The 26,641-nt window shown below is 26.1% G+C and overlaps 1 protein-coding gene across 1 annotated transcript; it reads right to left on the reverse strand.

Annotated features, from left to right (window-relative positions):
- Positions 1-10,623: 10,623 nt before the first annotated feature.
- On the reverse strand, positions 10,624-25,490 carry LOC132922598 (adenosine receptor A2b-like). Its single transcript, XM_060986186.1, has 4 exons — positions 25,383-25,490; positions 22,707-23,386; positions 12,282-12,496; positions 10,624-11,393 (listed from the first exon to the last, which is right to left on the reverse strand). The coding sequence occupies exons 2-4, from the start codon at positions 23,080-23,082 to the stop codon at positions 10,743-10,745; spliced, it is 1,242 nt and encodes a 413-aa protein (XP_060842169.1). The 5' UTR covers positions 23,083-23,386; positions 25,383-25,490; the 3' UTR covers positions 10,624-10,742.
- Between the last annotated feature and the right edge of the window lie 1,151 nt (positions 25,491-26,641).

The following is a 26,641-nucleotide window of genomic DNA, read 5'->3' on the forward strand; positions in this document are numbered from 1 at the left end:
ACCATGACTGTTTTCACCGCGCGCTACTGTGACTATATCTATCTGATAAATCGTAAGTATTTAATATCCATAAAATATTTTTTTATAGTAGGTATAACTAAATTTGACCTAATTATTTAGTTATGAAGCCAGAATATATAAGTATACATAAGTATTTAGTATTTACAACTACTAACTATAGCTACAAGCCAGTATACCTAACCAATCTAAATAGTAAATAGTAAATTTTGGCTAATGGTTCTTAACAGTATATAATATGTAATTTATATATTGTTTGTAAAATTAATACTATTTCTTTTTTATCACTATGAGATTGTTTATGTATCAGCCATCAGTTATGTTTACTTTTGTCAAAGTCCGTAAAATAAATAAAAATAAAAATAAAATTGGATGCAAGTGAATAATAACTAATAAATCATATAATACGTTGAAAAACTATTTTTACAACTATATTAATATAGATTCATTTTATAGATTAATGATATAATTCTAAATGGCTAACATGGATAAAACCAACTAATATAATTATCCGGCCCGTTATATATCCACACTTCGGACTTTTAAAAAAAATGTTTATTTATTTAATGTTTTTGAATTTGAATTTTAAATTAATATTATAGCACGTAATTTTTTCCTGTAACATATTGGCCAGCTTCAATTTTATGCTTACGGTTTTTTGAAAGAAAAAAAATTAATTTTAAGTCCTTTTGTGTAGGGTGTCTGTTAGGCTTCTATAAATAGGCTAAATTTTTAAAGAAACATAGCCCTATCTTTTAAAACAGTAATATATTTATACATTTCACTATTTGTACTATTATGGTCTGATGCACCATGGTGGAAAAATTTGGCTTGCTTAAAATTTTTGCATACCTATTTTAAAAATAAAAATAAATTAGCGTACCTGATTATACTTACCCATTGTACATACAGCACATTAATTTTATATTTAATTATACAAAACATTTAAATTTATATTCATTGTATTTTTTTATTCGTTATTCGATTATCCGTTCAAATCGATTATCTACTCTTCCTCGGTTCCAATTGGTGTGAATAATCGACATTCCATTGTATTAAAATCTCTCTATTATAAAAGAAAAGTTTTGAAAAATTGTTTCCTTAAATAATTTTGATAGAAATCAAAATATAATAGTTATGAGTATACATTAGAAAAAATTCACTGGCGTTTTGTAATTTATCACGAGGAACATCATGCAGGATCATCTAGTTTAAAATTTAAATGATGTATAATCTTTGTTTAATTTTTTATTGAATTTTTTTTTTATTATAGTTATGAGGTGTCAGCTCGACAAAATATATTGAATGATGGGAGGGAGGGGAATCGAACAAAATGAGAAATTGTCAGAATCTTATAGTTTCGATATATAATTATAAATTAATCATTTATTTATGCTATATGTATAAGTATAATTGCGTAATTTTACAAGCTATACAATTTATATTTTGTCATGGTTCAAAATATATAATATATATTATCTAAAAGACATAAAAACAATACACTAAATGGATTATGCAACCGTGGTTACTATATACCATCATGGACCATGGTATCAATAGATACAACAACCACAGTAAAGTATGGAGTAATTTAAGAGTGCAACATTTGAAGTGTTTGAATTAAAAATTGTTGTTACCTTATTCCGTGATCCAAGATCTGAATCATTATTATTTAATAAATAAAGCTTTATCTTCAAGTATTATATAAAATATGATGTTAATGCCTTAATGATGAAAATATGTAGGTATTTTATTTTTCGTTGATTCCAAGAACCACATAATTTTGATAAAATATAGGACAAAATCGCACAATTTCGGTCGGTTAAAACCGCACAATTTTACAAATTGTCGTATCCAACAACCGCACCGTTATGATTTCGACCCCAAAAAGGTCGATATGTAAAATTAATTATTTATTCTCATTATTCTCATATTTCATCAAAAAAATGTATATATTCAAAATTTTAAAATATTAATTTAAAAAAAATTAAAACTTTCAAAGTTTAATTGACTGAAACCGACTGCCGACGTTATTTAAAAACTTTACACGATCTCCGTCACGTAAAAATTCTTCCCAAAATTGTAACAAATGCTCTTTAAAAAAAAATAGGTAACTTTAATGGCAATTAAAGACTTGATTATTGTATGTATATTGTATGTAGTACTTATCGTTATCTTATAATCTTATATTATCACTATTTTCACTAAAAATAGTGTGCGGTTTTAACATACCTACTCTAAATGTACGGTAATTTGTTATAAAATGACTGATAAGCTGTGCAGTTTTCATCTATCAACCTTTTTAGGGTCAAAATCAAAATTGTGGGGTTTTTGGATGCAACCCCATTTTTGTATTTAAAATGATTTTAGGCACGTAGATAAGAAAAATTGGTTTAGTCTGTGGAACTATTTCTATTAAATTGCGTTGTTGCAAGCCAAACGTTTAAGGTAAATATAAGGTATTTTTATTATAAAAATACATGTCATAATATATTTATTTTAATGTACAAAATACATGAATAAAAGAAGTTATGAAATAAATTATTAGGTACTCACAATTTTAATTACGGAATCAAATTAGTAATTACAGATTGGTGTTCTTAGTTCCTAAATATTAAAGCGAAAATAATGTTTTGTTAATTTCAAATTTAGGTCTAAATATTCTAGGAGTCATTTTCCTTTGTAGACACAATAAAAACAATTTAGAAAAAATTAATCTTTACTTATTTCTAAGTACAGTTGACACACGTTGCACGTATTTCCTTGTAAATTTGTAATTTATATATAACGTAATTTTATCAGAAAAGTACTTTCGCACGAAATTCAAAACTATGATTGCATGAATACTGACACAGCAAACAATACAATTGTATTCGAACCAAAATTATTTTTAAGGTGATTAAATTCAGTATGATATCCCAGGAATCTATATTTCTTGCCGTTTCACTGTACCTCAATTTTAAAAGGAAAGAAATATTTACTGAATTTCAAATTTAGATTTAAATATTTAGGGAAGCGTCGTAAATGAAGGAAAAATACATTTTGAAAAATTAAATTGTTACCAAAATTTGAAATTTACAATACAGTCCTTCCTTTTTAAAATTGAAGTACATTGAAAAGCAAGAAATGCGTATTTTTAAGTTTCAAAATATTGTTGGCTATATTCCAATATTCATGCAATTTTAGTTTATAATTTCGTACTGAAATTTTTTTCTGGTAATTATTTAAAAAGAAAATACCTATATGGAAACGATCATTACCTATAACAGGTTTCTCCATCTCAATATTGATTTAAAATATTAACTTCTTGACTACTTTTTAAATTTTAAACATATCGTATTTATTGAGATATTTGCTTTTTTTATTAATAAAACTCTCTTTTCCCACAATAACATTATCACACGAAGTTTTCCGTATTACGCATTTCTTATAATTTATATGTTTAATGTTACTCCACATGTTTAATATTACCTTTATAAAGAAATAAAGAATGTACAAATAAAACTTTGTTAAATATGATAAATATATCAGTAGGTAATCTTGTATGCTATCACTAATGAGTTATATGCAGCTACTTAAATTCATTTTTTTTAAAGTGCCTTTACTTGTTTTAACATAGTTGTTGTTTAAATCGGGCACTTAAACTCTGCAAGGAAAATGTATCCTAACGCTTATGGCTTATATAATATACTTGTATTATATTATAGCATAGGCTATATAAAATGTGCAAATCTACATATTACACGCAACTTATACAAGCATTGAGCCATTGAATATGATATACTTAAAACAGTTGTATATTTTATATTAGTTTATGGTTATAAACTATAATAATAATTGTATTTCCTAAAAACCGTTTTTATGGCATCTTTTATTCTGCCACTGAAATGTATGATTATTTATATTAAGGATGACCAAACTTTTTCGGCAGAGTTCTACTAAAAATCTCCTTCCATTGAAAATGTCTGGACATGACACTAGTAATCAGTATATTGGTATTAGTTGCCTACAACTTACTAGACGTTATTTATCAGGGGCTTATGCAGTTAATTTAATTAATAGTACCTGTTTCATTGGTAAAGCACGATTCCGTACAATTTATCTTTTTGGGAACACGATTCCGTAAGATTTTGATCAAACAATAGATTGTTAAAAAGACCCCAAAAACAACACGGCAAAACGTGATGACAGACACAAAAATAAAAAAAAAACACACATTGTAAAATCAATACATTCATCACTCCGTTCAGAATCTAAAATATAAAAATATAGTATGCCAATGATTTTATTTTAAAGGGAAGAGAAACTAGTGTTTTACAAAGTTTAAACATTCTATTTTGAACACCTGTTGTTAACCTGATAGCAGTTCAATCATTACACCTATATTTTACCCGAGTGCGCAGTTCGACACTACCTTTTTTTAATCTAAGTGTAATTTGGGCTGCATATGAACTGAGTCCCAGTATAACCTTTTTTGACGAATTGAGTCCCGGGTTGTTTAAGGGTATATACCAATTGAGTCCAGTGAAATTTTAGGTATAATACTAATTGAGTCCATGTTTTAATACTAACTGAGTCCCGTCAAACTAAAAAAAAACATTTTCCTTCCCATTTTTATAGACTTAGGACTATCTGTAGCATGTTCTAACATGATGTATATTTTTTCGAATTAATTGTAAGTCATAGGTATTTAAAGTATCTGTATCATTCTCTCTGAGTTCTCTATGAATAATTGTTGAATGTCTCTCAACTGGATCATCTAAAGCTTTACGTTTTAATTTATTGCTAATTTTCTGTCTATTTATTAAATTTTCACTCGGTTGTTCATGATTATGACTAATAGATTTCTCAACTATAGAATTAAATTAATTTAATTTAAAAAATGACTTACAGTTATTTTTGCAACAAGTCCAGCGTTGGTGATTATTGGCTAAATTCTTGTGAAAACGAAATTTGTATCCGTCGATTACAAATATAGTTTTATTTCTTTCACTTAGTATAACTTCATCCATGATGCTTGGTGTACCTCGTAAACTAGTGTGTAATATAATAAAAAAAAAATTCCAAGTTGATATGAACAATATCAGTAGATATCGGTAATTATTTTACTAACGACGATAGAAATAAAATCTAAAATTCCCGGCCTATAGTATAATAATATGTTACTATATTATCTGATGAAAGTCATAAAAATGATATGAACGAAATGTATATATAGTATTATATACGTATATTGTACATCCATTTTGACGCCCGGCACGGCTGTGCGGCATAATTTTCGCTTTGTCTGGACTCGGACGGTTGATTTTATATTTTACTCAAAATAATCCTCGGACTCAATTCGTATACTATTAGTTTCCTAACCCCGGACTCAATTAGTATATATCTCGTTAGTACCCAGGACTCAATTAGTATATAATTTTTTTTCCCTTCAGGTATAGGGACTCAATTGGTATACAGCGGTAATTTGACTATCCCGTTTTCATGAACCTCATTGCGAATTAATTGTGATAATTTTGTACTTAGGTTTTTTTTATGTATCCCGCATGGACTATGGAGTAAAGAATCTGAACAAGGATGAATTCTGTTTTGTAGATTAATTATATTTATTTGTAATGTTTTAGACTTAATTTTGGAAAATATAATAAAAATAAATTTTACACAATTTATAAAAATAAAAGACTATTACTACAAATAGAGAAAAACCATAAATCTTTTACAGTAGTATATAAAAAATTTAAAAAAAATTAACTGATCAATACAATTCATAACATATTTTAGACTATTAGATTGGGGAGTATAAATGTATTTGTAATAATTATAAGTTTTAGTTTTTACAATGGTAATATACTGTTTTTATTGAATACAGAAATAAAACACTTAAACAAGTACAGTGGTATACTTAAATAGTTTAAAGTATATTTGTTTGTGAATTTAGTTCATACGTAAGCTATATTAAAAATAAAATAGGGATAATATAAATTATAGATGTTTTTAAAAGTATAATGATATTGTTTACCTATGTATAATTAATTAACAATAATAAATACGAACCACATTGAATCAATGATAAAAAAGTGCCCAAATATAGTTTTTAAATTTAAATTTACAAAATAACTAAAAAAAAATGTTAATTTCAGTCAATTTATTATATTTATTTTATAGATAACTTATTTTTAGTATCATTATTAAAACGATTATAAAAGTGGGACTTAATATTCATTTAAAAATGAGCCTAAATTTCTAGTTTTTATATTAAAAAAACATAATTTATTATAACAACATGTATGACGTGGGCCGTTTTTCTTATCGGTGTTTCAATTATTATTTTAAGTCAAGTTAAGTCAAGTTACACAAGGCACTTAATTTTTTTAAAATAGAATGTCATAATATCATTTTATTCTGTAGTTGAATTAGATAATTATAATAAATTATATTCAGTCATTTATAAAATATATTACTACTTAACTTATAGGTATAAATAATACAATATTTGACTATTTTTTTAATTATTATTTAATAGTTAGATACATCTGTAGATATAAATAACTTATTCTTTATTTAATTTGAGTCGTAGAGCTAAATAATAATAAAAAACTTGAATCGTACTTTTTTATTAAATTATTTTTATATCTTTAAGTAGGTACCTACTTAACTTTTATTTATTATTATTTTATGTGCCTAATAGTATCTACATATTAACAATGACAAATTATTTTAAGAGAATATAGTAATTGTGGTTATCAGATCTGACAGATCAAAAGACATATCCGTTTTTATTATTTGAAGACATCGGATTTTTAGAAAATGTTTAAAAATGTGATATCATCAATATATATCATATATATATATTTAGTGGTAATAAACGAATTTGATATACTATAATGTTCTAGAATATTTTAGTGTGTACCTTTTAGACTTTTAGTATATTATATAAAAAACACAATGCATCTAATTGTCGATCTCATCAACACTTGCTAAACGAGGTTCTCGCGATATCAGGAAAACGTGATAATGAAATTTGTGAAGCTATTAAAAAAAACTAATACTATGATAGTTAAATATTTTGACTATGTAAATATAGATATAATTAACCTTTCAGTTTTGGGTGTTTGAGTTGTACTTAAAATTACTTTTTCATACACTAATTAATTTATCTTTTTAGATAGCATATTATAAATACTTTAAAATTCTTAGTTTTTTTTATATATATTTTTTTTAAATACATTAAGACAGAAGAATTTAAAAAAAACAAATACCCTTATGTGAACCTTGCCTATTACCGATCTCCAATTTAATGTATCCTCAATCCTAGCTAAAAGTACCTATATTAAACATTTGCTACTAAGAATTTTTATTTATTATTATTCAAATAAATTTAAATTGTATGTAAGTACCTAGAAAGTTTGTTGACAAAATTGTTCATATTAAAAAATTAGTCATAACATATTTTTAATAAACAACAATAATAATAATAAAAAAAAATTATTGGATATTGAATACATAATATAATGGTATGGATGGTCATATTTTTCTAACTGTAAAAATTATCAACTGACACGTAAAATCAGTGTTACAATCAGTTAAATACATAACAAAATAATACCCCCATTATACAAAGATATTATAATATTATACAACGATCACATCAACTTTTGGACGAAACATTAGACTAAACCAGAAATTCAACAATCACATTCTCAATTTTTTTTTTAAATAGTATGTACACGACATCAAGCAAAGGTTAGAATAACAAAGTTAAACTATATAGTTAAAAAAAAAAAAATTGCAACTAAGATAAAATATTGAAAATTACTTGCCAGAATTTAAAAAAATGTAAAACTATAAACTAATGCTCTTATGCTAGAAGAATAAATATCAAAAGAAAAGAATGTCTAGTACTCTATTACCGTAAATAATATTATAATGTTTGTATATACGAGTATATAAATATTTTTCTTGTATTACTAGTTCATGTTTAACTCGTATAACTATAGATTAATTAGATATTGTGAAAATTCTAAAAGTTATATATAAAAAATAAAACATGATATATATGATTATAATATAACAGTTATTTTTTTTATATCTATACACTATACAGTATAGTATATTAGTATACTGAATATACAACTAATGAGGAGAATACACATATACAAATTAACACAATGGAACATACTTTAAATCATTTTTTCTTTAAATGTAAAAAATTAGACTCATAAGTAATATTTATTACAAGACTTGGAATTGTACAGTATATAATTTATTTGAATACCTATTATAAATAAAATATTAAATTATACAATAGATAATCTTGTATATTCGATTGTAAACTATGAAATATTTATAACAATTATTTGAATAGATATACACAATTTTATAATTTAGTTTAAGATTCTTGAATGCTATTATATGAGAAAGTGAAAATCTTAAATCTATAACGAATTGGTTTCAGACGTTTCAGTGAATAAGAATGTATATATTTTTTATTGGTAAATGGTAATGACTAATGATAAATCAAATTCCAATTGATTTTATTCGTACCTGTACTTAAATGAATTTATATTTTACAAAACTAAACTTATATTAAATGTTTGTATAGTTTTTGATAAATAATAATAATAATAATAAAATTAAAAATATTAGTTTAATGCTGAATCTATATACTAGGCTAATAACCATATATATTGTATTCTCATAATAATAATAATAAAAATCTCTATTTAAAAACTTAAAGATTTTTTGAAAAATAAATCATTAAATAAAAATAATACTTTTTTACTTAAAAATTAATTTTTAGTGCACGAAATATATGTAAATAATAATATATAATAATAATAAATTAATTAAAATAAAAAAATACGTTAAATTATAATTTTTTTTATTCTTTGTTGTCAAAGAACTTCCTGATAACCTGTAAACAAATTTTATACCATTATAACTATAAAAACGATCGCACTTATTTAAATAAGTCTGATTGACGAATATGTACTTTATAAATATGTAAAAATACAATAGTTTTTAAATTTGTTATAGAAAAGTAACATAAAATTAATTGGTTAAAGAGAAATATTTTTAAATAACAGATTTATGGTTTCATAAGATATATCGTTGTAGGTATAGAGAGTTTCGTTAAATAGAAGTTCCATTGTATTAATAACATTTTATCTATTCATATCAATGTACATTTAAAATTTAAAAATACAAAAGAACTCTGCAATTGCATAATTAACATAATATACCTAATTACTTATATTATATAAACGGTACACATATTTTATAGTATTATATTTTTTTATTTACTATATCTATCATATTCAAAAGCCGATTAATTCAGAGAGAAAAAATCTCCCCAGTCCATTATAAAGTACACTATATACGTTGTATTATTTTATAATTTATGTAAATTATAAGTTTTCAGATTTTTGTTTAAGTTTTCAATATAAATACCTAATAAAGTAATTACTATATATATACATTTGATGCTACAGTGTTATTTTTACCTGGGAATTTAATATTTATTATAATAATAGAGAAATATACAGTGATCTATGTATTCAATGGTAAAAGTGATTTAGAGCTAGCTGGTGGAACAAAAATATGTTTTTCTTATAGTAGTGTTACGAATAATTACACAATATGTTTGTTATTGGCTTTAAGAGCTGGGGTTGAGTTTTTAATTAAAATTTAGTAGGGGAATAAAGTACCTATGAGAATGAAAAAGCTAAGTTATAGCAGTTTTGATTACTATTGGAAATAGTATAGTATAATAATATTCATAACATATAATTAACAATACACATTAATATTTTGTATACTGTAAAATCATTCCAATCACAAATGTATGTATATAATGTTTCTAAGCAAATGCAATCTTAACACTTAACATAATTTGTTATTAGACTAGGAGGTATATTAAAGAGTAGGCACGTACTATTCAATGGTACTTATGTTTTAAACTGATTTTTATTAATAAAATATAGTTGGCGTATGTAAGCGCTCAATATATTTAAATATACTATTTATGTACAATCAGGAGACGTAATTGTTATTTATCTATTCAAATAAAAAGTCGTTTTCATATCGTTGCAGTTAAGTCCAAAAACGCAGATCAAAAGCGAAGTTTCCGGGAGTGGTCGACAAATTGAAACGTTATAAATTACACAAATATTTTTCAAGTGCATTTTTGAATAGTTTATAATTAAATAATACCTATACAATTATACTGAACTTTCAAAACGTACTGACCAATACGACTATGGTACCTATTAGCTATATATACGTATTTATATAGTACAGCACTTTTCTGACGGGACTATAGTTTATCATCACAATATTAGCTTGTACATTTTTTTATCAGTTTTTAAAATAATACCATATTCCTATTTAATGACGTATACCCGTAGATAATACGTGAGTTTTACTCATTAAAATTTGTGAATAGCATAATATTATGTAAATTATACATGTGTGTGTTCATGCACATACACGGTTAAGGTTACTTAAAGTACCAGAAATAAACCAGTAACCAAGTCATCCGAGATGAAGCACGCGAAGATCCCTACATTGCTTTATTTACATATTAATAAATAAGATAACGATGAATACGTTCTTGTCAGCAGCGTATAATAATATTAATTTATAACGATAACGATACAATATGTAGGTATACCGTGTCTAAATCTGTAGTCATATTATTGTTATATACGAGCGCCGAGTGGTTTTCACTCGACGAGCTGACGGACAGACAGCAACACAGGCACGGACCGGTCGATTACAATCGCGACAATCTCGCGGTGATCCTGTTCGGTGGGAGATCGCGTGTCTCCTACACACGATGCTGTGTCGGCGGTAGATTTGGCATTTTTGGCGGGTCGGCGCCAACATTCGACGATGGTCGATCGGGACGAACCGCCCGAACACGTCAGCGACGAGCTGACGGAACAATCGGTACCGTTGACACCAGTTCCGGTACCACAACCACCGCCGGTCACGGCAGCGATGGTGGTACATCCGGATCGGGACTGCGCGGGGTTCCGATGCCGCGAGCTCTTCTTGCACAGCAGCAGCGACTTGAACGCGTTCCGGAAGTCCTTCAGGTGGTACGCGTACAGCAGCGGGTTGCCGGCCGAGTTGAGATGTGATAGTACGATACAGCCGTGCATGAGCGACGCGGGCACGGGGCAATCGTCACAGAACGCCTGCACGCAGTTGATGGTGTACAGCGGCATCCAGCAGACGGCGAAGAACGCGACGATTATCGATAGGTTCTGCGTGGCCTTCACCTCGCTTTTCCGGGCCGCGCCCAGTACACGCAGTTTCGTTGGGCTGTTGCCACCGCGTTGGCCGCCGTTCAGCAGCGTCATTTGTTTGATCTGAAACGGCACTGCAGGTTTGATTTGATTTCTTTGATTCTTTCTATACAATGTAACCCCGCATCCGGTAATCACAATAGTATTAAATAGGTAGGTACATACAATTTAATGTGCACGGTGTTCCGTAAATAATGCCCTGGTTTCACAACCACAATATATTTAATAAATTACCCGAATTACACTTACAAAATTTAAGCAGATAAAAATAAAAGCTGTAGGTCATCAAGTTCTGATTTTTTAAAACCCGGACATTTTTTATGGAACACCTGTATTTTATATTATTCACAGTATCGTGAACAATTATTTTAAACACGTTTACGGCTTATAAAGTCGAATATGTATGAGTGCTCTTTAGATTAACCCATGTCACGCAAATACATACTTGACAAAGTGAATAATATTGTTTATTATTATATATTACTTAAAAAATTATTTTAACAGATATTATATTGCCGTGGATTATTTTATATAATATATTTTCCTCAAAATTGGCTTTAGTTATAAGTAATGCTTATTTTAATTATTATATTTGAAAAATAGTTTTTTCTTCTTAGTAGTTAATTTAAAACAAATAATATAAATAATAATAATAAATAAATACCTATTATTATAATCATGATGAAATTAAATTTAAATTTATAAAACCCTATTCACTCGTATCCGTATACTGCTGCTATCACACTTATTTAGTATCCAAAATTTATTTGAGCTTATAAAATAATGATAATATATGATTATTTTTATTCAAACTATAATAAAGTAAATTTTAATTTTGTTAACTCATTTTATAGATTAAAAAAGTTGACTATTTTATATTAACTGTAAATATTATTTAATTAATATTATATACATTTCTATTCATGACATTATACTTTTTAATATACTTACTTGTTTTATTACGACCGTATAAATATGAGCATAGGAGGTGGCCATAAATAGAGCAGGTAAAATAATAGTCGCGAAGTATAAAAACACCAAGTAACTATAATCCATTACGAGACTGAATTCGCATGCGTCCAATGATGGACCTTTGGCGGCTCTCCAGCCCATTAGTGGCAAGAAGCCTATCAGCAGACCCATTATCCAGCAAATACATATTATACCTATAAAACAAACCAAATTAAAATATAGTAAGTACTAAAATATAAAAACTTTTTTGGTGGAGATTTATCGACTCTATACCGAAACATCGTATTTTGAAAAAAAAAGGTATGGATTATAAAACGACTTCACTGACTACTATGATCCCAAGTTTTATATTATTATAGACTTGATTTTTATATTTTAATAATTTTTTTTTTACCTATTAAAATAATTAATTTATAACACTTTTGTTATAACATAACATTTATTAATGTAATATTATATATTAATATAATGTACAATTTATTGTAAATACCTACATCACGATTTATACGATATGGATACTTACCAATATATTATACAAATTTTGAGTATAACTAATAAATAATAAGTGCAATCTAAAAAAAACATATACAATTCAAAATAATAATTAACATGATATTAGTAGATTAGTAGGTATATAATAAACGATGAAACAATTAATTCGTTTTATACTTAATACACTAAGTCGCAACTAGGGTATCATTTTTGTAGGGCTAATTTTTTTTTTTTTTATATAAAAAATCTGCAAGGTCTTCGTCTCCCATCGTAAAAATTCTTAATTTTAAAAATTAAAACTCATATAATAACACTATACGGATGATTTAAAAAATAAATATCAGCTCCTTTTAATAAAATATTAAATTACTACTAAACTTATATTTGTTGTTGAAAATATAATGATAATTATTTTAGTTTTCAGACTAATTAGTTATGTTTTTTTGATATTCAATATTGAAAAATTTGAAAACCGCCCTTCTTTCATTATTGTTCTCAGCCTATTTTTTATTCGTCACATTGAAGAAAATGAACTTTCACAGGTTGTTGAACTAAAGGGAATAATAATAGTAGTAGCAAATTTAATTTTTATTTTTTTTTTTTATTTTTATTTTTTATTTTTTTTTTTTTGAATTTATACAAATTGGTCACACGTCTTTATTAGGTACTTTATACTTACTCTACGCAAAGGTTGGTAATGTTCAGCGAAATTCATAGAGATTCTCAATAAGTGGTTATGATAAACGTGAGTCATACTTCATGTCATCAAACGGCAAAATGAGTTCATAAAATAACTTATTAAATATTGATGTCGAAAAATGTTATGTTTTTTTTATTTATGACAAAAAATTAAAAAGGTTCTATTAATGTCTATAAAAAATAAATGGATCTTATTTTGTAATTTGTCATTATATTTTTTTTAAGGGGGGGGGGGGGGGGGTACTAAACAAAATGTAATCTAAAGCGGGTTAGAAAACTCTTTTGGTCACTACTTTATTATATTTAAGATGGGTAACATAAGAACTCAGGTGTGTTCCCATAGGATATAGATTTTTTTTTAATTTTATGAGTAACTGCCACTGCGTATATTTTCAAGTCTCAATCAATTTGCGATTTTGACTCTCAAAATATTTTTACAATATTGTGGATATACATATACTGCATATACTCAAATCATATACAAAAAAAATAACAAAATTAATTTAATTAAGCAATTTCTCCATATTTACGTCAATTATTTATGACGTTGATAACTGAAATATACACTAGGTATATATTATAATCATAAATTTAAAATCGTTAAATACTCGGATAACAGGAAACATCACGTTGGGTGATCGAAGTGCACTTAAACACAATCTATCAAATATCAGTATATCCGTTACCACTGACTCGTAACATTTATAATATGTTTGTGCTTTGTACGACCTACCATTAACTTACTAATTTAACGTAAATAAGTTCTAAATTTTAATATTAGTTATAATTTACTAACGTAGGAAATAATTTATTGTATTAGATGAGTTTTATTGAATTCAACATTTAATTTAATAAGTTGTCCTATACTGTATAACTAATAATATTACTGACTTTTAAGTGTTCTTTTTATAAAAATATGAGTTTAAAATTCTAAATGCGCATGTGGAACACTAATTGATAAGTTTTTTATACTACGAGAAAAAAATTGGTTGTGTCTTAAACGTACGTTGATTTGTAAGCAGTTTACTAACTATAAAAGCTATATAGAATAATTATTGAAGAATATATTTACATGTTAGTAAAGCACATGATGTGACATCAAATGGCATAAGAAATAAATTAGAACCCTCTTCTTTCTGAGCTAGCAATATTATCTTGCATATTATAGACCAGAAATACAACCTTAATGCGTGCCCAATCGGATAAAATAGAACCATTAGAATTTTAGAAACCTGAAAGCTGAAAATGGAGAAAAAGAAAAGGAAATCAAAGAAGCTATTCAGAGAGGAAATCAATATTACAATAAAAAAATAAAAAAGAATCAACAAGCTGTAATTTTCAAAATATATTGTTCTTGTTTTGTGCTATTTAAAGACATTTGAATTTTCGTCTTTTTTATCTGTGATGATAAGTCAAATAAATTAAAAATTGAATATAGGGTTTTTATAAGTACTTTATAGTTCTAATAGCAATAAAAATATTCATAAAAAATATCATTTCTTTTTATAACCCTTTGAGTTTTAAGTAAAATGTTGAGAAAAGTATTTAAAACCATGGAAATTTATAAATTGTTTAGTAGTTAAAAGCTAATACAGTGTTTTTATAATTCTAATAAAATTTACAAATTTAACACAAAAAAAAATCTTCAATCTTCATAGATTTTCATAACAATGATGTTTAATTTGTAAATGAATCGGTTTGTAATTATTTTATTATTAATAATAATTATAATGATGATAGAAAGACTTGTATACACATTTTAGATTGGACCTTGGAACTTCCTGTAAGTTGATATCAATACTTAAAAATAATTATTGTTTGAAAAGTGAATTCTAAATTTACATATTATACAAATAATTTAATAAATATTATCAGTCGAGATTTTTTTTATTTTATATGTAGGTTGTAGGTACTATAAATTATAGTATTTCAACTAATAACAATAAATAATAACCATAAATATTATACATATTATAGTATAAGTTGTTATTAGTAGATAGTAATAATTATTTGTACCAAATTATAAACTAATATGACTTATACTTGCGTTTTTATTAAATAATATACTAAATAAGTATAGTATATACTATAATATAGTTAATAGTTTAAAAATTATGTATTTATTTATATATAATGTCCTGATTTATTATTTAAGTTGATTATTTTTTTTTTTTATAAATTTCAACTTATTAGATGAAGTTACTAATAGAACATATGAGCAATGGTCATACATATTACAGCGAAACATCCCTTAACGGACACTTCTAAATAGCAGACATTTTTTGAGGAACGGGGACATTTTCATTACTTTTCTATAGGAAAACCTCTAAATAACGGACACTTTTATGGCATTTTAACTTTTGATTTTAATCATTTCCATCGTAAATTCAGAAAAATAATTGTGGAATTTCTAGATAAAAGTCTACTCGTAAATTGTATTTTATTGATATTACCCATTATATATTATTAAACTGTTATACCTTATCTTAGCAGGTATACGTAAATACATTTCTTCTATCGAAATACAGAACTATACTTCATTGTTCTCCAGGACAGTGGAATTAGAAAATGCATTAGCATACGAAATAACTTCACGTCAAAACTCAAAATACAAAACAATCTAAAGTAACTTTTATTTAATATATGTTATTAGTATTAACTTTTATATTATCAATTTTTTTTCTTTTTACCTTTAAATTTTTAAAAATACATAAAAATAAATTAAATTTATTATATACCTATGTATAAATAATTTTAAATAAATAAATCAATTTTTTAATTATAATTTCAATTTTTTAATAATCTAATATTATATTTTTCCCTCTAAATACCGTACACCTCCAAATAGCGGACAAAATTTCAGCGACCGAGGGTATCCGGTATTTAGAAGTTTCACTGTATATCAAAACGCAAGATAGCAAGGTCAATAATACGTTTAAAATAAGATATTACTAAGTGCCTATAGGTAAATTTATTATTTTGTAAACATAGCATAATTAATTTAAAAGTATTTTAATATGTATAAATTATAAATACACATTCGTTTCAAATTTAATTTCATACCTATTTATTCACCTTAAGTGGTTTACAATTATTGTTTACAATCGTGCTTATTTTATATAATAAATGAGCTCACTTATAAATGACTGTAAAATAAACATTGATTTGTTTATATTAATACTCTGTATAGCTGTGTGCTTATAATATCCGATAGGAACCTAATGTAAAAATGGTATATTGGCGAAGGCGTGAAGTACGTGCCTCAAACCAGTCAAACCTAGTGTAAAAATAAATAATTTTATTATTAAGGTATACTAAGATATATGTCTCATTTCCAATTGGCATACCTATAAGATATAACACATTTTTTTTATCTGCCTCTACTTGGTATCTGTATCTATTGAGTTTACGATGATGTATCTTTTAATATTTTAAAAAGATATGTAATTTACTTTTTCTATAGAAATAATGCAACTAGTGTACAACAGTGAACAGTTTCAATGTTTCGTTTTAGATCAGCAATTTAAAACAAATACATATTTTATAAATAATGCGATCATTTTGGAATGTTATTCTTTTTTTGAATATAGATTATAGTTTTGAATATCAGCTACAAAGACCTGAAATTTTAATTCAAGGTTACTATTATGAAGCGTAACTATTCAAATATTATGTTCGTTAGAACTATGTCAGTAGGTAATTTCTTTTTACTGAAGTGACACTTTTGATATTATTATAAGCCAAACGAGTAGATATAGCGAGGGAGTATGGCTAGTACACTAAAATTAGCTTTTAAAATATTAAGCACTTGTATATTAATATTACTACTTCTATGATTAATCGACTAATTTACAATCATTTTAATCTTATCCGTGGACCGTGATGCAATAATGCCACAAACCACGCTCTGCTCAATTTACTAGTATAAATATTTTTTTTATCAGTAGGTAAGAAAATTGACGCAGTTGTCATCAAACATAATTGTATCGGTACAAAATATCATAATATTTTTATGTATTTCATATTATTATTATAACTATGGGGTTAGGATAGGATATCATAAAATAATATGCACTCCATAGTTTTAATATTTTAATTATGTAAATTATATTGAATAATAATACACTTTATTTTAAATTGTCATCACTTCAATAGTGTATCTATTTGGAGCTAGTAAGTTCTTGAATCTATTAAAAACAAAACTACTATATAAATAAAATATATTATTTGAATGAATTAAATTAAAAAATAATAGTTTTCATACCTAAAAAAACTTCTTTCTAGGTTCTACATCAACAGATGAAATTGACGCAAGTTAAAAAAACACCAAATCATCCACATATTTTTGGAATTTAACTAGTTTAAAGTTTGAATCAACTGTTTAAATTTTTTGTATTAATATTACTTTTGAAAAAAGGTATCTAGATGATTCAAGTCGTTATGTTGGCTGATAAATTCAAATTGAATTACAAAATATAAAAAAAAAAAAAATGTTTTTTTTTTGTATTTTGTACTCAAACCCGTTAAATACGTGCTTAAAACAGAATAAAACCAAATTATTTATTTAAAAACGAAAATAGGAAAATATGCAAGTTTATGCAAAATACTCTATATTGATATTTTTAATAGTATAGGAATAATTTAATTAATTTCTAAAATAATGCATGTAATGGGGTAACTATAGCGTCTATAGCTAGGTACTAAGAAAGTAACTAATAAGACTACTGAGCTTGATAAACGCAATATAGTGTTTAAATTTAAATTTAAAGACGAGACCAATATGAATAGTTATCTATATTATAATTAATATTTTGCCGACATGTTTACAAAATGATCAGTGTGTGTATAGGTATTATACATTCAATGTGACATAAAATGGCTGCTAATTTTAATTGAGAAATTTATTAAAAAAAACTTAATTATCATTTATCAGTTACAAAATGTAATATAATTATTATACATAATTTTTTTATTACAATGTAGGTACCTTATAAATATAAGTATTAATATTAGGTTTGTGAATTTTATGATCCTTTATTTAAATATCATTAAAGGTACCTTTATTAATATATAAAATAAATTTTAAAATACAAAATAAGCCATGTATGTTATATATTATATACGTATTTATATATCATAATATAATAGTCAAAAGGTTGTATAAAATAATTAATATTACCATCGTTACAATACTTACATCCTTGTTCTACATTTTAAGTAAGATATAGCATATAACTATATAACTATATCAATAGCACCAATATATACTCTAAATTCTAATCATGTCTCAATAGTTATTCGTTAAACATTTCGTGACAATAGATATCAAATAATTAGTAAATTATTATTAGTATGCAAAATTTGTAAGACAGTGCTAATTAATACGCGTAACATATATTAGTAAATGTCAGAATAAATGTCGCGAAATTGGCGAACGTGATTGCCTGTCCTTGTGTGGCGCCTACAAATACTTTATAATAGAAATATAATCTATAGGAATTTTTAATGACATGGTCGGATTTTGCAGAATTGTATAATATATATTATATTTAAGATAATTAGTGTGGTATTAATGTGTAAATTTGAAATTTATATTCATACCACACATGTTAGTGTCTCTTTTTAATGAGATTTGTAATATTTTATAAGTTTATGACATTATTTCATAGTTACAAAAATATATTAAAGTATATAGGTATTTGTTGTACTGCAGGTAATACTTTTATCCTTTGGTTATTTTAATTTTTACCAATGTACTTAAATATCAATATGTCATCCATAAATCAAGATTTCAGAATGGTCATTATTAAAAATTTTAAGAAATTAAAAAATTTGAGTATTTAATGGCCTTGATGGCCAATTGTATATTTATAAATATTATATATGGAAGTTACCAGTAGGTATAGAATATAGATAGGTTATGACACATATATTATTTGGATAGAGTGAAATATATTTTACATTTTTAATTTTACGATAGAACGATTTTACAGTACCTATACATTGTTTTTTGTATACGTAAAGTACCTAAAGATCTTCAAACGTAACATATAATTTATACATAAGGGTTTGTTCTTTAAACAAATATTTTTAATTTCACACATTTTTTTAGTTTTATTATATTTTAATATATATATATATCTGTAATAATAAATATGTATAAATCGATATGTTGATTACTATTCTTTACTTTAATATTTCCACTTTCAAGTATCAATTACGCTCTTAATTACCTATAAATCACAATTATTATCATACAACAATTTTAATAGATGTATAATTTATAACATGATGCTGAAAGTATTATTGATTAAATTAGGTTACAAGGTCATAAGGTTACACATAACTAATTTAATTTTAATAAATTATTATAATTCTAAGGAATATTAAAAAATAAATGTAATTTAATTCCAATTTTAGCATAAAAATATAACTGATAACGTGTATATAGTATGTGTCAATAGGTTTAGGACATAGGCACTCAATAATGGTATAATATATTATACCATTATTATATATATAATCACTTAATTATTAAATATAAATTTTTGTATATTTTTAATAAACATATCATTTGATTGGATATTAACCTTAAAAGAGAGATTCAAATTAAAATTTGAATACATTGTGCAAATATATTTTAAACAGCTACCTATAGTCATATTGCATACTACTGATTATTGGATAAAAAATAATTTAAAACCTAATTTTAAACACAATATTAAATAAACTATTTTTTTTTGAGCTTCTGATTTAAATATTTTTCTTTAAACAGTAAATTGCTTGATATTTATTTTATGTTTTTATATTAAATATATTATAGTTAATATAATCAAATATATAATAGCATATAATATGTGTGTATATTTCAATAACTAAGTAACCAATCAAATTTTTAAAAAAAATTTGGTTAAATTAAATAAATTTTCAATTTAAGTAATAAAAAATAATGTAAAACGCAGGTTTCACATCGTCATAACATAAAACCGTTACCTATAATCATGAATCTTAAATAATATACAATTTATTAATTCACATTAATTTTTGAGGGATAAACGCCAGTTTACTACAAGTCTATGAGTACCTATAAATATTTAAACAGCAAGTATTATATAAATATAGATTCTTCAGTACCTACTTGTGTATGTTCCAAAGTTAATATTATGTATGTATTAATTTTATGAATAGGTAACGACGGTAACGTCTAAATGATTCTTATCAAATAAATGATATTATACTATTATAGGTGAATAATATATTGAATACATATAAGCCCTGTAAATTTTATTTTACCTCCACTTCATTTTTGTCATTTGTAATTTTTAGAACATAATAAATAATAAGAAATAATAAAAAAAGCCGAGCAGGATACAGAAATTACAGGTATTAGTCACTGCACTATAAATATAACTTTGCTTATTTCAACATAAGTATGATATTGGTGACATATTGTTATATAATTTTAATTTACCCAATAATTTCAGCTTATTATAAGTTTGAATGCAAACATGTTATGATAAATTATCTCATTTAAACGAATTGATTTCGAATGAATACGAATCCCCAGACCTCGATTATACATAGTAGGTACTTAATGTTTTAATGTTTTAATTACTTAATAATATAATATAAGAGTATTATAAGACGTTTAGATGTGTTTAAATCTAAGTTATATAGGCACCTACTCATAAAATTAATTAATGATAAAAAATTAAAAACTAATTTAAAGTTTTGGAAATTTTTTTTTTTTTGATTTAAAAAATAATAACATAACTAAAAGTGTATTCCTTAAATTTTGACATCTTTTTGCGGTTATCGGTAAGTGTAGTTTTCCATTACACTTGAAGAAACTGATGAACAAATCTTGCAAATCTAATAATTTAAAGTAACAACTATAATTCAAATCTCCATTCAATAAATAGATAAGGTGACACGAAAGAAGTTTGAAGATCAGCTGCTAATAAAAACGATAACAGAGACAATATTTTACACTACTAAATTAATTCACAAAAAAAAATAATTTATGAATATCCCTAATAAATAAATAATATTGTGCATAAAGTTTAAATATGGTGTATTATTTTTAAATACATATGATTATTTAATGTTCATTATGATATATGCATACATTAAATATACATGTAAATATGTAATAATTGTATAATTAATAAATATACTTAAATAGTTAAAAATTATATTTTTGATTCAATTACACAAATGATTGTTTAAATATGCAATTGATTAAATAAATACTAATCAGCTAGGTATTATAATAACTAAAACTACTATAAATACCGTATACCACAAAACAAAACTATTAACTACAATACTAAAAGTATGCGACTTACAACTATAATAGCCAATACTTTATTTAATACAATAATATACCTAGTACCTACGTCCTATATACGTATATATATAGAACAAATGTTTTTAAGCTAATAATCCAAATAGTTAAAACTGTTGTTTTGCACTATAGGAATGTAAAATAATTTTAATTACGCAGACTAAATATTCAAGTTGTATATTTTCTGAATTATCCACAATATAATATAAGGTACACGGTAGTAACTATAGTATTATAATACAACTGGTAACTACTCGCGTATTTCTTTATCATAGGTACACGATGGAGGTTCGAAACATTGAAACTCAAGTAGGTAAATATAATTGTATAAATAAGTATGTATAAATCGTAAATCACGAGACATTGTTCAAACTGTATATCTACAATCTACATACCTAATATATTATCATAATTCTCTATAGCAGTCACGTGGAAAATAAAAATAAAATAATATTACAAGTGCATTATACGTCGACGATGATGTGACATTTAGATTTTAGAAACATCTACAACACATAGTATATCTAATATATCAGAAAATAACGATGTTTTTGCCGAAAATCAAAATTTTTTAAAATGTACGGAAAAATTAATTTCAACAAAATATTGATTCTCACTTAATCGAAATCGTGACTTTTAAGTAAAACTTGTTTTGTTTACTTTTCATTTTAAAAAGATTCACGGATTAAATACTACTGTGCTTTCTTATATTAAAAATTTGGTCGAAGCTCAGAGTGGAATTCATGTAAGTAAATTAGCAAGATATTAACTCACAAGTGAGTGGTTGAGTGCCAAGAATCAAGATGTACTGAGCGGATCTTAATACGCGCGTAGATATTCGAGTGTACACGTGTGCAGGTACTTACTGATTGCGATTTTGGTGTTCGAGTTCGTAGAGTAGGCCATCGGGTAAAGTATGGCCCAGTAACGGTCGGCGGACACGGCCACTAGGCTGAGTATGGATACGGTGCACAGGACGATTATAAGCGACACCGAGAACATGCACAGGTGCAGATGACGGGGCAGACCGACGCTAGACATCACGGCGCACGGTATGCCCACCAGACCGACCAACAGGTCGGCGACCGCTAGCGACACGATGTAATAGTTGGTGCGCCGGCGGAGTCGTCGTTCCCGCCGAAAGGCCACGATAACCAACCCGTTCCCGACGGTCGCCCCGACGGCCACCAGGCCCTCGAGAACGGCGTACGGTACGTTCAGCCCTCCGCCGTTCGCGGCCATCGTTGTGGCCAGCGTCCGCAATACCTGTACGCTAACCTGCACGGTCGCTTACCGTTGATCCGTCGCAGCGGCGATGTCGACGGCCGAAGACGGAACCGACTGTTATAACAACGACGGCGACGATACGGCGACAGCGGCGGTGGTGCTGAGGCGTTCGCCGTGCATGCATTCATAACGCCAAACCGTGACTGACCTCAACGGCGGCCGTGGCGGCAGGCCGGCGGCGTCTCGGGCTTTACGCTCACCTCCCTCGCCCCCACCATGATATATATATTGTTTTACACCGATTAGGTATATTATACTCCTAAATACAATATAATAATATTAATATAAAATATATATATTATGTATAGGATGATTCACCAAGAGTGCTCGCACCCTTATTATTATAGACATACTTGGTGTATTAACAAATTTATTCAAATAACAATCCTGATTTTTATAATTTTTAAGTATACAGGTATACGTAGGGACCATATTTTTATCCAACCTTTTTATATTGTAAATTAGCAATCCAACGACTTTTTCAAAATATTGTAAATGGTAATATCTATAAATTCTAATTGTAACGTGTATAGTTTCTGAGCTGTTAAAATATACACACTAAGCATATTAATTCTAAAAAATGGATTTATATAAATATTGAGTGAGTATAGATGTATATTGTATAGTATTGGATGGATTTAGTATTTATTGTATACTCAGACTTTTTTTACAAATTATAAAAACGTCTATATAGATTAAATATATTAATTGGGTAAGTACTGACTATATAATTTTCAATCATCATAGCCCCCATATTTTCTAAACCCATTGTCTTTAAGACATAAAGTTTATTAACCCTAAAAACTACTTGTTCTAATTTCAATTTAGATAGGTAGTTTAGGTATCTAAAATTTCAAAAAAATCATCTAATAACTTTAAAAATTATACAACTTATATAAAAACAGTGATATTAGAATCTGAAAATGATGTTTGTTCCACCTACAGAACTTCTTAAAATAGTTTAAAAAACAAAATTTGAATAAATTCATTATTTGAGGGAAAATGAGAGTGAACAATGCTTAGTGATTTACCCTGTGTATATTGGTACCTATACATAACATGTGTGCGATAAATGATAGTTTACTGTTGTGATGGTGGTCAACCGCAACGAGTGACGGTTATTAGTTATTACTGCAACACATAATATATATAATAGGAAGGTACGAAAATTAATAACATTAATATGTCGTTGTTTACATAACGATTATACGATATGTATAATAATAATGGTTTGTGACCGTTAAAATTATTGGAGTCCAATCAAGTTACCGACGAGGGACGTGAGATATTTTATTACCTCAGCAATAAGCTACACTAACAGTTGGAACCTAAAACGTAGTACGTATTATATGATGTATATACATGTATATTGTATATATATATAGGTATACGTCGTGTTTTTAAAACTACTATTATACTGTTTCATAAATGTAAAATACAAACTATGTCGATTTTATCGTGATTGGATTACCTTGGGCGTGATCAATTTTTTTTTTTTTTTGAGGGTGGAATGTGGACAAAGTAGATGAGTAGGTGTATCACGATGCCAACACAAACTTACTATAAAGGTACGAATAGTGTGATATTGTTATTTATATAAATGTCAATCACTTTTCTCAATCCAAACTTGCTAGTATTGGTTGACGATACAATGCAATAATTTCAGGTAAATAAAAAATAGTATGAGACAAACCAAAAAATGTATTTGTAAAATAATGCGTTTTTTTCTACAAAGATTTAAAAAAAGAAAAAGTAGTAGCAAATATGTTTTGGTCTTCAACTTTTTTTAACAAGTTTTATTAAATTTTTGTTACGCTAGATCAAAAAGGTTGAAAATATCATGCAACATTTCATAAAGGTACTTCTTATAGTAAAAAAGAAATATCGAAAATACCGACATAAGACCTACGAAACGATTTTATTTTATAGACATGTCACACGTGTAGTTCAAATTTTGATGAATAAGGATACATATTTAACAAAAAATAACGATTTTAGAGTAAAATATAGAGTTATAAGAATAATTACATAAATATTAACCGACAAAGATAAAAAAATTATCATAATTTGTACTTCAAAAAATAAATGTGGGTGGATCTCGGTGTGCAGCCCTCTTCCCACCGATAAATCCGGCTCTGCGTACAATAATTGTTGTAGATTAAAACAAATTATGATAAACAAATAAAATAATAATTTTTAAAAACATTTAAATATCAACAATTATGAATATTATAACAATACAAATTCTTAATTACCGTTAAAATGTTTTATTATGACGCTGCTGGTTGATAATTTCATTAATTTAAAGCGTAAAACATTTAAACGTCACTGTATAAAATAAATGTATGCAAGATTGAATGAATGATGTGTTTCATTAAACTAATGACTAACAACATAATAAATGAAATTTCATTATCTATAGTGCACTTCAAGTTTGGACAAATTATAATGACAATATTACAATATTTCAATACACCCGGCTTATAAAAAATTAATAACTGATGTTCACGCATGCTAAAACTGCTTGAAGTTACTTATATATAAATATATAGTATAGTAGGTACAATTTTTTTAGGTTTGTTTATACAGAATAAATCATTTTTTAATAAACATAATATTATTAATTATTAACTACCTATTATAATTTATAATGAGTATAGATAGGTATCTATAACTATAGAAGTAGTATTTTCATGTATTTTATAATTTAATCGAATACTTTAAAAATAAGAAAATAAATTTAAGCTTATATTAATATTATTTAAATGTATTAGTTAGATATTTAATGGAAATGATCTTTATACACTATACAGAGTGATTTACCAAATAAGTTAATACTGTTCATGATTCATCCCTTCTTCTTCCTTGAATTCTTTAACTACTGCTTTCAGCTTTGTTAAATTTCTGACTCCAAGGTTTAGAATATTTACTTAATTATCTACTCTAAAAGAGTTAAAATCTAAATCGATTTACAAGTATATAAACTTCGATTTTTATGCTATTTTTCTATTATACCTTATACGAGTAGAGCTTATTTTTGTAATAGGTACTACATAATTTAGACTTATGTCATGTCTCAGCGTTTATGTCACATAATAATTAAACATATATTCATATATTCATATATATGTTTAATTAAAACTGATAAGTTTTGTTCTAATAAATCGTAGATTTTAGAGTACTACAATTAAAATAGGTATATAACTATAATATATTACAATGTTCGTTTTAAGTTTGTAACAATTTTTATTAGTATTCAGTGGTCATACACATACCTACGACATACGTTAACTGAAAAACGCAATTATGACACAACAATAATTTAAAAGTTATTAACCATGGAGAATGAAGATAATATCATACGACTATACGAGGTTATTATAATGTAATCTATGTACTATGTAGGTACAGACAGTAGCCCTCCCTGACGAGGGGGCTCTTTCATTCCCAAAATAATTTTGTCTTGCTAATGCAAGTGAATAAGTGATGCATCTATTGATCTATTGTGATAATT

This window comes from Rhopalosiphum padi, chromosome 2 (genome assembly GCF_020882245.1).
Source record: "Rhopalosiphum padi isolate XX-2018 chromosome 2, ASM2088224v1, whole genome shotgun sequence".
Classification (NCBI taxonomy): Eukaryota; Metazoa; Arthropoda; class Insecta; order Hemiptera; family Aphididae; genus Rhopalosiphum; species Rhopalosiphum padi.

Excerpts from the sequence above, each read along its gene's own strand:
- LOC132922598 (XM_060986186.1), bottom strand. The coding sequence starts at position 23,082 with ATGGCCGCGAACGGCGGAGGGCTGAACGTACCGTACGCCGTTCTCGAG. Across the intron at positions 12,497-22,706 it reads GAACACCAAAATCGCAATCA|GTATAATATGTATTTGCTGG; the intron begins GTAAGTACCTGC and ends TTTGTTTTATAG. Across the intron at positions 11,394-12,281 it reads ATACGGTCGTAATAAAACAA|ATCAAACAAATGACGCTGCT; the intron begins GTAAGTATATTA and ends GTGCCGTTTCAG.